The following is a 16,536-nucleotide window of genomic DNA, read 5'->3' as shown; positions in this document are numbered from 1 at the left end:
CAGTATTCCAGGTGTAGCCTCACCAGCACCCTATACAGCTGCAAAATAACCTTCCTGTTTTTAAACTTAATCCCTTTAGCAATGAAGGACAAAATTCTATTTGCCTTTTTAATTACCTGTTGTATCTGCAACCAACCTTCTGTGAGTTATGCACAAGGACACCCAGGTCCCTCGGCACAGCAGCATGCTGCAATTTTTTACCATACAATAATAATCCTTTTTGCTGTTATTCCTACCAAAGTGGATGATTTCACAATTATTAATATTGTACTCCATCTGCCACATCTTTGCCCAATCACTTAAATTATCTCTGTCCTTCTGCAAAGTTTCACAGTCCTCTGCACACTTTGCCCTACCGCTCATCTTAGTGTCATCTGCAAACTTTGACACAGTATACATGGTCCTCAATTCAAAATCATGTCTATAAATTGTGAATAATTGTGGTCCCGATTAGTATTTCTAGCTTTGCAATGGATAAATTCATTGGAACATGTGGGCACTTTCAAACAATGAAAATTTTGACTGACGCAAACTCATCTAAAAGTTGCCACTCTACCAGCTAAACATGGATGCACCAATACATAGCTTTATGTATAGTGCTCCTCTGAAATTTGTAAGTTGAAATCAGTCAGTCCAGTGGGATTGATATATCATTTTGTTTGCGTATTTATCTTTTTCATAAATGGAAAACACAAGTGACATTTACAAAAATCTTCTAATTATGATTAGTTGCAGTCCAAAATATTGAGAACTGAAAGTACAGCACTCTATTCTTGATTAAAATTTAGTTTTTAGAAATAACAATAATTCTTGGCAACACTGCATAGCAGTCACAGCAAATTTCACAACATATTCATCACATTTTCAGCATTAGACAAAGTTTACATTAAAATGGTGCTATTATACAGCTGTAAGGCTTGTTTACATAGGGTTACAGGAATGTAAGAACCTAACCTCTAAATCAAAATATTGTCTTTTGTATGTTGATTAAAGTTTAGGTGTACATAAATCTGTAATAGTAATCATTTTAATTACTTACACATAATGTAAGGTACATTCTTGCTGTGTAAATTCAATCCATGGCTTTACATAAACAGGGATGGGTTGTTTACTCCTCAAACCTGTTCCACCATTTAATTAGATCTTTGCTGATCTATACCTCAACTACATTTACCCACATTTGAACAGAAAGGCAAACAAAGACGTATAACAAGCCTTTTTTTGCTTTCATCAATAAAACAACAGCCTGTATTACAAAGCATTTCAAAAAGTGTTTTGGGTAAGGTTTTCTTTTGCTGTCAATGGAATAACAAATACATTTTCAACCTCTGGAGCATGACAACATGATGTTCAGGCTTGATCTGTTCATTTATGATTTTTAAGCAGAAAAGTACATTTTTGAAAAAAAGACACATTTACTTTCTTAGACCTTAAATTGATGATCTGGGCCTTCAGTAAAATGATAACCTGTACAAAGTTGCCAAATGTTTTTAACTTTGATAACATTGTTATGCAACAATGGGATTAAAAGAGAAATAATCCCTATAGTTGCCTCAGTAAACAATTAAAAATAAATGAAAACATGGAATGTTTGTGAAGTTTTGATGCTTTTGTTAAGGACTGTAACTAGAACAACAGAAATGAACAGCTTGCTGTAATTACTAACAACAAATTGGAGTTTCGTACAAAGGATATTTGTGCTTACTTATCAAACAGTGTAAGTGTAGCAATGGGTGCAATGTTAAGGCTTTTTGGAACATACCAGTGTATTACAACTAAAACAGCTATTTACATTTGTTCTATGATTCTAATTTTTGGCTTCTTTAAATACCAATGGTATTTATTTTTCACAGTGTAATTTTTTTTAACACAGAATTCTAAAGGTACCGATCTTTTGTTGTTTATCATCTCTAGTAAGTGTTGAGAAAAAAAGAGGGACAGAGACAGAACAAAAAATGGAATTGTGTATCTCTTCTAACTGATCATATTTACATCTCTACAACTTAATTTTATTTATAATTATACATGAAAAATTCTATACGTGTACTCAGTAGGTATGCAATCCAGTTGTGAATGCCACAAATGCTTTCTGATGCAAAAGATACAAAAATGAAAAAGTTTGGTTGTCATTCCAAAAAGAAAGTCTTATTCTCAGTGCACACCCAAAATCTGATGGATTCTGAGTTCAGTCAAAGCTGGTTTTAGCAATGGTTTATCATGGTGCAGCCCAGCTGCAGAGCAGTTGAATATTATGTTCTTCAGCAATTGTCAGTTGTAGCAAAAGCCACCTTGCTGAATGAGTCTTCTAACTGCACCACAATTAAGTAAAGCTGACTTTCTTTCAGTAACTCTTCTGCCTTCATTCAGTATCATTTTCAGTCCACATTATCCTCTACCCAGCAGTATAACCTTAGGTAAATGCCATTGAACCTGATGCTTGATAATGTGGATTTTGAATCCTGCTTCTGATGTAATTCAAATATCAAGTATTTTGCTTTTAGTAATCAAAAGTTATTGGAAGGTTGCTGAGGTAATATGCAGCACACATTTTCAAAACTGAAGACAGACCAAGAACTCGGAACAGACAATCACTTTTAATTGGATCAAATTGGTCTCTTCCTTCCTCTTTTCTCTGGAGAGTATTTTCTCAGTTGCTTGAAGATGTTCTCATGTTATTAAAAGTAAATTTTGAAAACAAAAAGGTGTGTGAAGAATACATGGCATTATTTGACTGGACCATCTAACTGGATTAGATTACTGGTGTTCAACTTCTTGAGGAATTCTGCTTTTGTCTTCATTCACTTGGGCTGAATTGTCCTCACTGTTGTGTTGTTTGAGGAGCAGTCCCCGCCATCTTGCTTTGTTTTTGCACAGATGACTCATCATTGTTATGGTCAATGGAGTGTTTTCAGTAAAACGGGACCATTCCACAAACAGAGGTTCAACAATGTAACTCATAAAGCCTAAAATAAGGAATAAAAAGGCAATTATATTTTACTATATCAAAACAGTTACTCAAAATATTTAAAAAAGTGCTTGAAGTTTCTCCTATATATGCAATATAATGAAATCATTAACATATCATGATAATTAGTAACAACATTACTAGTAAAATAAGCAAAAATGGAAACGACTGGCAAAACATAGCAGGTCTGGCAGTATCTATGGGGAGAAAACAAAGGCAATGTTTCATTTAGATTAGATTCCCTACAGCATGGAAAATGGCCCTTCAGCCCAACAAGTCCACACCAACCCTCCGAAGAGTAATCCACCCAGGCCCATCTCCCTTGACTAATGCACCTAATATTATGGGTAATTTAACGTGGCCAATTCACTTGACCTGCACATCTTTGGAATATGGGAGGAAACTCACACAGACACGGGGAGAATATGCAAACTCCACACAGACAGTGTGGAATCGAGCCCAGGTCTCTGGTGCTATGAGGTAGCAGTGCTAACCGCTGAGCCACCATGCTGCTCCAACTCATCAATGTTACAATCAAAAATTAAAACCAGATCAGCTCTTCAGCTGTCACTCACTGACAAAAACACCAACTCATAAAATGTTCTGCAATTAGATATCTTACTGGTGCTCTTCAAATCACAATGTAGAAATGATGTGGAAAAGAATACAGGAAGCATGGTTAGTAAGTTTGCGGATGACACCAAAATTGGTGGCATAGTAGACAGTGAAGAGGGTTATCTAAGAGTTCAAAGGGATCATGATCAACAGTACCAATGGGCTGAAGTGTGGCAGATGGAGTTAATTTAGATTCATGCAAAGTGTAGCATTCTGGTAAGATGAATAAGGACAGGACTTATACAGTTAATGGTAAGGCCATGGGAGTATTGTCAAACAGACAGCCCTAGCGGTTTAGTAATGTAGCTCCTTGAAAGTTGCATCACAGGTAGACAGGGTTGTTAAGAAGGCATTTGGCATGCTTCCCTTCATTGCTCAGATCACGGAGTGTGGGAATTGGAACATTGTGTTGTGGTTGTCCAGAGTGTTGGTGAAGCATATAGTGTACAGTTCTGGTTGCTCTGCTATAGAAAGTATTTTATTAAATTACAAAGGGTGCAGAGGAGATTTATAGGGATGTTGCCAGAACTGGACGGTTTGATTTGATAAGGAGAAGCTGGATGGTCGGGACTTCTTTCACTGGAGCATATGGGGTTGAGGGGGTTTGTAACCCCCTGGAGGTTTGGAGGTTTGTAAAATCATGAGGAACAGAGATAAGGTGAATAGCAAAGGTCTTTTCGCTAAGGTGGAGAGTTCAAAACTAAAGGTATATTGTGGAATGAACTGCCTGAGGAAGTGATAGGTGCAGGTACAGTTACAACATTTAAAAGAATTTGGCAAGTTACGTGAATAGGAAAGGTTGAGAGGGATATGGCCAATTGCAGGTGAATAGAACTAGTTTAATTTGGGAAACCTGGTTGGGCTGGACCAACGGGTCTGTTTCTGTGCAGTAAGGCTCTATGACTCTGAGATTGGAAATAATTTTAACAAACTTATTCAGACATGTTATCTCACACCTCTCTAGCAGGTAAGACTTGAACTCAGGCTGTCTGGCTCAGAGGTCACGGCACTACCACTGTGTTGTAAGAGCCATATAAATATATACATTATGCCGTATCACCAAAGCTGGCTATCTGTAACTAGGTTAGAGGCATGTAAAATGACTAAACTGCTTACAAATCCTTTATGCCGTGCACATATTATTCTAGTTTCGTAATTTCTCGATAATACATTTCAAAATTGCATCAATGGATAAAAGACTCAGACCTTTTCCTTTCAAAAGAAGAATGAGTCAACATTGTGCAGTCACCCATAACATTTGATGTTTCTTTAAAATTCTGTGCTGGATGGCATTGTAATAGATGTCGGATCTGAAACTTTCAGAAAAGATGATGCTTCTTTTTGCAGATGGTATTAAGTTTTCGATAGACTTACTCTGGAATCACATGCATCCTATTTACCATTTTGAATAAAGAGCTTTGCAGTGTAATTGAGGGGATACCTCCAGTAAGGAGTTCTGGAATTGCATGACAAGAATTTTTAAAAATTTTGATTGAAAAAAGACAGGAGGCATCAATTCCAATTATTAATTCATATCCGTACCCAGGTTTCCCGATGAATAGCGAATGAAGCCTTGAACCGAGACTTTCAAGATTATTACGAGAATAAGACAAATACGATTCTCAACATAAATTACAGCTGTAGCATAAAAATTGCAGTCCCAAACAATCCTCTTTCAGGGTTCAGAAATCCAAAGCAAGCAAAACAAGAGACTTTGTTTTGGCTTCCTTTCAACCTCAATACTTGAAACCATCTCTAGCCTGTCCATTCTCTTCAAGGTCAAATACAAATAGAAGTTTGTCCATAGGATCGTTGCATTTCTTTTTTACCTATTTGTATGCTGGGAACGGTGTCTTTCTGTTGATTGCACAGTGGACTAACTTCAAAGTGAAACCGTTGCTCTAGGTCACCTGCAAAACAAATAAATAACAACAGATTTGAAAAAAGACGGTGAATTCTAACCATTAAGAACAAAGAAAATTACAGCACAGGAACAGGCCCTTCGGCCCTCCAAGCCTGCACTGATCCTGATCTAAACCTGCCACCTATTTTGTAAAGATCTGTATCACTTTGTTCCCTGCCTATTCATGTATTCATACATCTTAAATGACACTGTTATTCCTGCCTCTGCTGGCAACGTGTTCCAGGTTCCCACCACCACCCTCTGTGTAAAACACTTTCCACGCATATCTCCCCTAAACCTTTCCCCTCTTACTTTGAACTCATGTCCCCAAGTAATTGAGTTCTGCTCTCTGGGAAAAAAAAACTTCTTGTGAACACCCTGTCTATACTTCTCTTGATTTTTTTAGACCTCAATCAGGTTCCCTCCATTTTTCTAATGATAATAATCCTAATCTATTCAACCTCTCTTCATAGCTAGCACCCACCATACCAGGCAACATCCTAGTGAACCTCCTTTGCACCCTCTCCAAAGCATCCACATCCTTTTGGTAATGTGGCGACCAGAACTGTATGCTGTATTCCAAATGCGGCCGAACAAATCCCTATACAATTGAACATGACCTGCCAACTCTTGTAAGCGAAAGTGAGGACTGCAGATGCTGGAGGTTAGAGTTGAGAGTGTGGTGCTGGAAGAGTACAGCAAGTCGGGCAGCATCCAAGGAGCAGGAGAATTGATGTTTCGGGTAAAAGCCCTTCATCAGGAACGAGGCTGGGAGATTGGGGTGGAGAGATAAATGGGAGGGGGGGAGGTGTGGGGCTGGGGGGAAGGTAACTGAGAGTACGATAGATGATTGGAGGTGAGGGTAATGGTGATAGGTTGGGGGGGCTGGAGAGGATGGGTGGGAAAGAAGATGGACAGATGGGACAAGTCATGAAGGCGGTGCTGAGCTAGAAGGTTAGAACTGGGGTAAGGTGGGGAAAGGGGAAATGAGGAAAATGGTGAAATCCACCCCTCAAATCGCAACAAGGACAGAACGTACCTGCTCCTCACCTTCCCACCCCACCAACCTCCATACATATCGCATCATCCTCCACTATTTCTGCCACTTACAAACAGACCCCACCACTAGAGATATATTTCCCTCCCCACCCCTATTCACTTTCCATAACGGCTATTCCCTCCATGACTACCTTGTCAGGACCATGCCCCCCAAAACCCACCCTGCCTTCTTGGCACCTTTCCCTGCCACTGCAGGAATTGCAAAACCTGTGCCCACATCTCTCCCTCACCTCCATCCAAGGCGCCAAAGGAGCCTTCTACATCCATCAAAGTTTCAACTGCACTTCTATACGTCAGTTACTGTATCCATTGCTCCCAAGGAGGAGACAGGACGCCTAGTCGCAGTTCACTTCAGAGAACATATCTTGGACACCCGCACCAACCAACCCCACCGCTCTGCGGCCGAACACTTCCAGTCCCCCTCCCACTACGCCAAGGGCATGCAGATCCTGGGCCTCCTACATCACCACTCCCTCACCACTCGATGCCTGGAGGAAGAATGCCTCATCTCCTGCCTCGGGACCATCCAAACCCATGGCATCAATGTGGATTTCACTAGTTTCCTCATTTTCCCTCCCCCACCTTATCCCAGCTCCAAACTTCCAGCTCAGCACCACCCTCATGACCTGTCCTACCTGTCCATCTTCCTTCCGACTTATCCGCTCCACCCACCCCTCTGACCTATCACCATTACCTCCACCTCCAGCCACCTATCACACACCCAGCTACCTTGCTACAAGCCCCACCACCCTTTCATTTATCTCTCCACCCCCGAGGCTCCCAGCCTCATTCCTGAAACGTTAATTTTCCTGCTCCTCGAATGCCACCCAACCTGTTCTACTTTTCCAGCACCATACTTTCGACTGCCAACACTTGTACTCAATACCCCGTCCAATGAAGGAAAGCATGCTGCATGTCTTCTTGACCTCTTTACTGACCTGCATTACCACCTTCAGAGAACAATGGACCTGAACACCCAGATCTCTCTGTATGTCAATTTTCCCCAGGTCTTTTCCATTTACTATATAGTTCATTCTTGAATTGTGTCTTCCAAAATGCATTTGCCCAGATTGAACTCCATCTGCCATTTCCCTTCTCATCTCTCAAATATCTATATTTTGCTGTATTCTCTGACAGTCCCCTTCACTATCTGCTACTTCACCAATCGTGGTGTCATCTGCAAACTTGCTAATCAGGCAACTAATACCTTCCTCCAAATCACTTGTATATATATCACAAACAACAGTGGACCCAGAAAGGATCCCTGTGGTCACAGGTCTCCATTTTGAGAAACTCCCTTTCATTACTATTCTGTCTCTTGTTGCCCAGCCAGTTCTCTATCCATCTAGCTGGAATACCCTGGATCCCATGTGTCTTCATCTTCTCCATCAGCCTATCATCAAATGCCTTACTAAAGTCCACGTATATGACATCTACAACCCTTCCCCATCATTCAATTTTGTCACCTCCTTAATGAATTCTATTAGGTTTGTAAGACATGGCATTATCCATACAAAATCATGCTTCCATGACATTTTCTTCCAAATGGGAATAGATCCTATCCCTCAGTATCTTCTCCAGCAGCTTTTCTACCATCAACGTCAGGCTCACCGGTCTACAATTACCAGGAGTATCCCTGTACACTTCTTAAACAAGGGATCAACATTAACAATTCTCCAGTCCTCTGGGACGTCACCCGTGCTCAAGGATGCTGCAAAGGTATCTGTTAAAGCCTCAGCTATTTTCTGTCTCGCTTCCCTCAGTAACCTGGGGTAGATTGCATCTGGTCCTGGGAACTTGTCTAACTTAATGAATTTTAGAATACTCAAAACTTCCTCCCTACTTATGCCGACTTGACTGAGAGTACTCAAAGATCTATCCCTAACCTCAACATCCGTCATGTCCCTCTCCTTGGTGAATACTGATGAGAAGTACTCGTTAAAATCTCACCCATTTTCTCTGACTCCATGCATAACTTTCCTCCTTTGTCCTTGAGTGGGCCAACCCTTTCTCTAATTACCCTCTTGCTCCTTATAGATGAAAAAAAAGGCTTTGGGTTTTTCCTTAACCCTGTTTGTTAAAGATATTTCATGACCACTTTTAGCCCTAATAATTCCTCATTTCAGACTGGTGCTATATTCCTGATATTCTTCCAAAGCTTCATCTGCCTTCAGTAGCCTAGACCTTATGTATGAATCTTTCTTCCTTTTAGCTAGTCTCACAATTTCACCTGTCATCCATGCTTCCCTAACCTTGCTATTTCAATCCCTCATTTTCACAAGAACATAGCTCTCCTGAACCCGAATCAGCCTGCCTTTAAAAGCATCCCACCTATTGAATGTGGATTTACTTTTAAACAGCTGCTCCCAATCTACATTCCCCAGCTCGTGCTGAAGTTTGGTATAGTCGGCCTTCTCTCATTTTAGCACTCTTCCTTTAGGACCACTCTCATCTTTGTCCAGGAGTATTCTTAAACTTATGGAATTTTGATAACTATTCCCAAAGTAATCCCCTACTGAAACATCAACCACCTGGTTGGGCTCATTCCCCAACACCAAGTCCAGTATGGCCCCTTCCCGAGTTGGACTATTTACATGCTGCTCTAGAAAACCCCATTAGAAACATTCAAGGGTGGTCATGCAGAGGTGTGGAATGGAATCTTGCAGTGATCACTGATTTGAAATCATCTTAATTTTTATGCTTGGTTACTGAGCTAAGAATCAGTGGGAAAGAAAAAGATAAATTAATTTTAGACATCTATTTCTGACAGCATCGACAATCCTTACTGATCCACAAATTGAAAGATTCTCGACCTTCTGAGTGAAGAGATTTTTTCTCATGTCACTACTTAATGGTTGACCTATTGTGAGGCAGTGTCACATTCACCTTTCCATTCCTCCCCTGTTCTGGAATCTTCAACTCGGGAAAACTTCTCAATGTCTTCCATGTCAACCCTAATCAGTCTTTTATGTTGCAGTAAGATCATCCGTCACTCTTTTATTTATACATACTAAAATTGTTCAAATTAGGTTAGTTTGTCCACAAAGTCTCTTGCTTTCTCCAACGTGTTAAAGAAATGGATCCATCTAAGGTGAACCGAAGCACTGTCGGATTTCTCAGGGAGCACTGAATCCCAAGATCCCTCAGTCTTCTCTTGACACCGTTGTAAACTTTTCATTTCTGGATCACCGCTGCTGAGAAGTTCTGAAAGAACATGATCTTAGACCCCTCGTAAAGTAGGGCCTTTGGATTCTTCATGGCTCTCTCCTTATGATGGAACTGCACCAGGAGAGGACGAGGATGTTGACCCAGACCCGATCTCTGCGTTGCAACCTGGTGAGCCCTCAGTATCTTCAATCCTCTCGTGCCAGCCTCCAAGTCAAGGAATTTCGGCAGCCAGTCCTCAACAAATTCCGCAGGCTGCTCACCTTCCTTACCTTCGAGCAGACCAATGATCTGAATGTTTTTTCTCCTACCTCTGTTCTCAAGATCATCCACTTGGTCACGCAACTTACAGACCTGCATCTTCAGGGCTTGGATCCTATTGTTGGATGAACTGGCATCAGCTTCCACCTCTGTGACCCTGTGCTCCACCTCATCCGTCCTCTTCTCCAGGTCTTTCAGCTGCTGCTCATGTTTCTGCAGCATGAGAGAGAGACTGAAGCCAGCTTCTCTTCAATCTGTTTCCCCAACATCTGACGAGATTTCGAGAGCTCGTTCACCAAGGCCTGGAAAGCAGCTCCAAGGCTGCTGCTGGCTGAACTGCAGACCCCTGACCTCGGATGCTCCTTCTCCCTTTTTCGGCATCTCTGGACGGTTGGAAACAGAGGTAATTTTTAGAAGTTTCTTGGGATTCCACGATCTTTCCGGAGTCCCGAGATATCGCAATGGCCTGGGTTGGGCGGGTTAAAGGTTCTTCCTGCTTGTGTTGCAATGCGGAGCCCTGCAGTGCGATATTCTCAGATTGCCGCCATCTTGGATCCCCCCACCCTTCACTCTTCTAAACTTGAATATTGCCTCAAATAGATGCTGCCTCTCATTCTCAACCCTCTGGTTCCAGAAACCAATCTAGTGAACAACTATTGTATCATTTCCAAGGCAAATATATTCCTTCTCAGATACGGAGATGAAAACTACACACACTGCACCGGGATTGTCTCACTAAAGTCCTATACATTTAAAATAAATTAATTCACGTTATGTGGGCCATGCTGGCTAGGCCACAATTATTGCCCATCCTTACTTGGCCTTGAGAACGTTGTGGGGGGGGGGAGCGGTGAGCTGATTTCTTGAACCTCTACAGTCCATGCAATGTAGCTACATCCACAGTGCTGTTTTTCAGCAGCAGCAGCAAATCTAAGGGTGGGAGCTTGCACCAGGGGCCTGCTGGGAGCGGTGAGTCACTCATTTGTGCTTTTAAATTTGAAGTCAGAGAGCAGAGGTTTCTGAGAAAGGAGGAACTTCTTATTTTTATTTCTGTCCTGCTAGATAAGCCAGTGTCCTCTTAACCGGAGACCCTACACAGTCTGTCGAAGGGCCGACAAGAGGGGACGCCACACTGGACCTGGTGCTTGGTAATGAACCAGACCAGGTGTTTGATTTAGTTGTAGGTGAGCACTTTGGATAGAGTGACCATAATTCAGTTACGTTTAGTTTAGTGATGGAAAGGGATAGGTACATGCCACAAGTCAAGACGGGGCAAGGGCAATTATAATGCAATTAGCCAAGAATTAGGATGCACAGAATGAGGTCGCAAAATGCAGGGGTTGCAGATAATCAAAACATGGAGCTGGTTTAAGGAACAGATATTGCGTGTCCTTGATAGGTATGCCCCTGTCAGTCAGGGAGGAAGTGATAAGATAAGGGAACCGTGGTTTACAACAGAAATTGCATCTCTTGTTATGAAGAAGAAGGCTTATGTGTTGATAAGGCAAGATGGTACAGATGAGGCCATGGAGAGTTACAGATCAGCCAGGAAGGGTTTAAAGAGAGAGTTAAGAAGAGCAAAGAGAGGACACGAGCAGCCTTTAGCAAATACCATAAAGGAGAACCCTAAAGCGTTCTATAGGTATGTGAGGAATAAAAGGATGATTAGGGTAGGAATAGGGCTAGTCAAAGATGTGGTATACATGGACTTCAGTAAAGCCTTTGATAAGGTTCCACATGGTAGGCTGATGGAGAAAATGCAGAGGCATGGAATTGAGGGTGATTTAGCAGTTTGGATTAGAAACTGGCTTTCTGAAAGAAGGCAGCCAGTAGTGGTTGATGGAAAATATTCAGTCTGGAGTCCAGTTACTAGTGGTGTGCCACAAGGATCTGTTTTGGGACCACTGCCGTTTGTCATTTTTATAAATGACTTAGACCCAGGCATAGGTGGATGGATTAGTAAATTTGCAGACGACACTAAAGTCGGTGGAGTAGTGGACAGTTTGGAAGAACTGTATTGTTCTATGTTCTATGTTAGAAAGACAATTTCAGGATTTGAACCCAGCAACAATGATTTGGCTCCAAGTAGAGGATGGGTGAGGGAGACTTGCAGGAAGTGGCGTTCCCATGCATCTGCTGCCTTTGTCCTTCCAGGCAGGACAGGTTGTAGGTTTGGAAGGTAAAGTCAAAGGTACCCAGTTGAGATGCTGCAGGGCATCCTGTAAATGGTAAACTCAAAGGTCACTGTGAGTCAGTGTGAAATGAATGAATGTTGACAGTGGTGGTAGTCAAGTGGCCTGCTTTGTCCCAGATTGTTTTATTAGGGCTCCTTAATGCAACTCTGGCTCAAATGCTGCCTTTACCTCATTCTCACTTCCCTTCTGGAGCCCAGCTGTTTTGTTCTTGTTTGAAGCAAGGCTGTTATGAGGTCAGGAGGTGAGGGGCTCTGGCACAATCTGAACTGAGCACCAGTGAGCAGAATATTTCTGAGTAAGTGCCACTTGATAGCATCTTCTTGTAGATGAATCCAATTATGCTGCTGCTAATGGGCCACAGCACCTCAAGGTTGCCTTAGTTTTGTGTGGCTCAATCTGTTTGAAATGTATGCTATTAGCATGCTGATTGAGCCATGTGAGATGATGGAGTCTTGGTCTCCACAAGGACTGTGCAGTGCTCATTCCTACCGGTACTGCCACGGACAACTGCATCTGCATCAGGAGACTGTAAGGTGAGGTCAAGTTATTTGTTCTCCGTCATCTGTTGCTCTTCCAATTTAGCACTATGTCCTTTGGGACTTAGCCAGCTTGGTCAATGGTGGTATTATCGAGCCACTCTTGGTGATGGCCATTGAATCCTTTGCCAACAGCACATTCTGTGGCCTTGCTACTCTCAGTATTTCCTCCAAGTGGCATTCATAATGGAAAAGGACTGATTCACAAATCAAGTAGGAATGGTAGTTGGTAATTAGAAAGAAGTTTCCTTGCCCATGTTTGACCTGATGCCATGAGATTGCATGTGCAAAGCCATCTGATTAAGAAAATAACCATTTCTTATGTGATTCCAGCATTTGCACAATGACTGATGTCAGACTAACTGACCTGTAGTTCCTTGCATATTCATCATTCAATTTTGAATAGCCATTAGTGCAATTGCTATTCTAGAATCAAGGAAATTTTGGAAAATCAGGAACAGCGCAACAACTAATAAGATAGAGGTAAAGTTAACATTGGGGTGGGGCTGGAGGAAGGTAGCAGAGTGCTGGACCTTCTCCATCGCTGCTCCCCCACCAACCGACACCTGGAGGAAGAACGCCTCATCTTCTGCCTCGGGATGCTCCAGCCCCATGGCATCAATGTAGATTTCACCAGTTTCCTCATTTCCCCTGTCCCCACCTTATCCCAGTTCCAACTTTCCCGCTCAGCACCGCCCTCATGACCTTCCCACCTGTCCATCGTCCTTCCCACCTACCCACTCCACCCTCCCCTCTGACCTATTACCTTTACCCCCACATCCATTCACCTATTGCACTCAGCTACTTCGCCCCAGCCCCACCTCTCTCCCATTTATCTCTCCACCCCTGAAGCTCCCAGCCTTATTCCTGGTGAAGGGCCTTTGCCCGAAACGTCAAATTCCCTGCTCCTCAGATGCTGCCTGACCTGTCGTGCTTTTCCAGCATCACACTCTCGACTGTAAAGCAGACCATGAAACTGCTCTTTCATCAGATGATTGATGACCCATGCCATTAGCTTGACTCTGCATTATAGAGCCATCCAGCCAACTGAGCCAACCAACCCCATTGTGACCACTATCTCTGAAGGACTTTTTATTTAGAAACCTGGAACGCAGGCCATGATGTCTTGTGAAATTGTTCAGTTTTAGGATGGGAATTTTCTCTGATACTTCCATTCTGCTAATAATGATTGACTCTTTCAGTTCTTTGATTACTTTCTATTTCTACTGTGTAATTTGTGACCACTACTCTGAAAACACACAAGATATTTGTTCAGCATTTCTGCTATTTTCTTATTCCACAGATAATTTCTTGTCAATGCTTACTTTAATAATTCTCCTTCTTAAAACTCAAAACTTTTGAAACCTGGTTTTAAGTTCCTTGCTCATTTAATCTGAATATTCTATTAATTTTATTATGAAGCCTATTTTCTTTCTTGTTCTATATTTTTCCCCTTTAAATCAACTTTTTTGGCTGCTCTTTGCTGTTCCTAAACATTCCTAATCTCAAGATTTTCTACAGTTCTTTGCAACATTGTAACTCTCTTCTTCTGGAACTGTAACAAAGTTACAGCACAGGAAGAGGCCATTTGACCCATCATATCAGCACAGCTGAAGAGAATTAGCTGCCCATTCTTTCCAGATTTGCAGCCTTGCGTGTTACAGCACTTTACATGCAGATCCCAGGTTCCTTTTGAGTGAATTGAGGGCTTCCACTGCAATCACAAACTGGGCAGTGAATTTCAGACATTCACCACTCTCGGGGTGAAAATATCTTTCACCATGTCCCCTTTAATCCTTCTCCCAGTCACGTTAGATAGGGAATCTCCTGGTAATGACCTCTCTGCTCAGGGAAACAGGTCTTCCCTTCTACCCTTCCAAGCCCTTCATTACTGCGTACACCACTGAGTAACCCCTGAGCCTCCGCTGTTCGAAGGACAAAAATTGTAATCTATATGATCTTTGCAACAATTATGCCCTTCCTACAAATGTGGTGACCAGAATTATGCACGATATTCTGGTTGCAGTCTAATCAGTGTCTTATATAGGTCTGCATACCTGCTCTTTTATTCAATATCTTGCCCAATGAAGAAAAGCATCCCGCATAGTTTCTATACAACTTTATCCTACCACCTTCAACGGCCTATGGATAAAGTCTTCTAATCCATCGGCAGATTTTTCTTGTTGAGTTTTTATTTTTAATGGAATGCTTTTACTGAACATTTTGAACTGTTTCCTTAAATGTTTCCCATGGTTTACTGCCATAAGTTTTAGTCTATTTATCCAAGCAACCTTAGCAAGTCCTCATACTCCAATAATTGGCTTTAAGTTTAAGATTCTTGGTAATGACCATAAAGCCTTAAGATGTAAGAGCAGAAGTGGGCCATTCAGCCCATTGAGTCTGCTCTGCCATTCAATATGATCAGGGTTGATATTCCTCAACTCCTTTGCTCAGAGAGTCTTAGGGACATGGAATGCCCTGCCTGCAAGAATAGTAGACTCGGCAACTTTAAGGGCATTTAAATGGTCATTGGATAAACATATGGATGAAAATAGAATAGTGTAGGATAGATGAGCTTCAGATTGGTTATACATGTCGGTGCAACATTGAGGGCCGAAGGGCCTGTACTGCGCTGTGATGTTCTATATTCTGTGTTCCACTTTCTGTTTTTTCTCTATAATTCTTGATTCCCTTCTGGATTAAAAATATGTCTCTCTCAGTCTTTAATATATTTAATGGCCCAGAGTTGACATCCCTCTACAGTGGCTCAGTGGTTAGTACTGCTGCCTCACAGCACTAAGGACGCGGGTTCAATTCCAGCCTTGGGTGACTGAGCGAGTTTCTTCCAGGTGCTCCAGTTTCCTCCCACAATCCAAAGATGTGCAGGTTAGGTGAATTGACTATGCTAAATTGCCCATAGTGTTCAGGGATGTGTAGATTAAGTGTATTAGTTAGGGGTAAGTGCACAGTAATAGGTTCAGGGTGGGTTACTCCTCAGAGGGTTGGTGTGGGTGCCTGATTTCACATTATATGGATTCTATGATTCTAAAGAATTCCACATTTTCAGTACCCTCTGAAAGAGAAAAAAAATTCTGTCTTAAATGAACAACCTTTACTTTGAGATTATGCCCTCTAGTCCTAGACTTCCTCACAAGGTGATACAATATTTCCAAATTTACCCTGCCAAACCCCCTAAGAATTTTGTACGTTTCAATAACAATCTTTCAAAATGATCAAGACTTGTGTGGGAAGACTGGAGTATGTCAGTTTAAAACTAAATATGGAATTCAATTATATTATGATCACTTTATGCCAGATGATCTTTTATAATGAAATTATTAATTAAATCTACCTTACTTCATGGAACAAGATTTAAAATACTTTTTCTCTACTTTGTTTCACAAAATATTGTGCCAGGAAACTGCTGCGGAAGTTTTCAACAGATACACTTTCAGACTATCTTTGATTTGCCCAGTCTACATGAAGCCTATGAACTCTATGAATATTGTATTGCCTTGGTTACAAACTCCAATAATTTCCTGACCAATGGTACAACTATTGTTAGGAGGCCTATAAAGTTCTCCAACTATTATTTTCTAATGCTGATTTCCATCCATACTGATTCTACTTCATGATCTCCTCAGTCAAATAATTTCTCATTGGAGTCCTTCTGTTACCTTTTGCTATCAAGGCTAATTGTTTTCCATTTACAACCTTTCTGTCTTTTGACAATGTGTGCATCCTGGAATATTTATTCCCTATCTGGCCAGGGATGGGAATGAAGGCAGGCAGACACAGAATTTTACATCACCAGCTCGCATGTTAGTTCCCTGGTCC

The 16,536-nt window shown here is 41.6% G+C and overlaps 1 protein-coding gene across 1 annotated transcript in view; it reads right to left on the bottom strand.

Moving 5' to 3' along the window:
* Window positions 1-667: 667 nt before the first annotated feature.
* LOC132837388 (cAMP-specific 3',5'-cyclic phosphodiesterase 7B-like) overlaps window positions 668-16,536 on the bottom strand; it is a 168,093-nt gene continuing 152,224 nt past the window's right edge. Inside the window, exons 12-13 of the mRNA XM_060857059.1 lie at window positions 5,410-5,490; window positions 668-2,963 (exon numbers count right to left, since the gene is read on the bottom strand). Of these exons, the coding sequence (XP_060713042.1) occupies window positions 2,755-2,963; window positions 5,410-5,490 (290 nt within the window). The 3' untranslated portion in view covers window positions 668-2,754. The remainder of the gene's footprint in view (window positions 2,964-5,409; window positions 5,491-16,536) is intronic.

The sequence above is a fragment of the Hemiscyllium ocellatum genome, chromosome 3, assembly GCF_020745735.1.
Source record: "Hemiscyllium ocellatum isolate sHemOce1 chromosome 3, sHemOce1.pat.X.cur, whole genome shotgun sequence".
Classification (NCBI taxonomy): domain Eukaryota; kingdom Metazoa; phylum Chordata; class Chondrichthyes; order Orectolobiformes; family Hemiscylliidae; genus Hemiscyllium; species Hemiscyllium ocellatum.
Note: the sequence above shows the minus strand (reverse complement) of the source record. Positions and strands in the feature narration are given on the sequence as shown.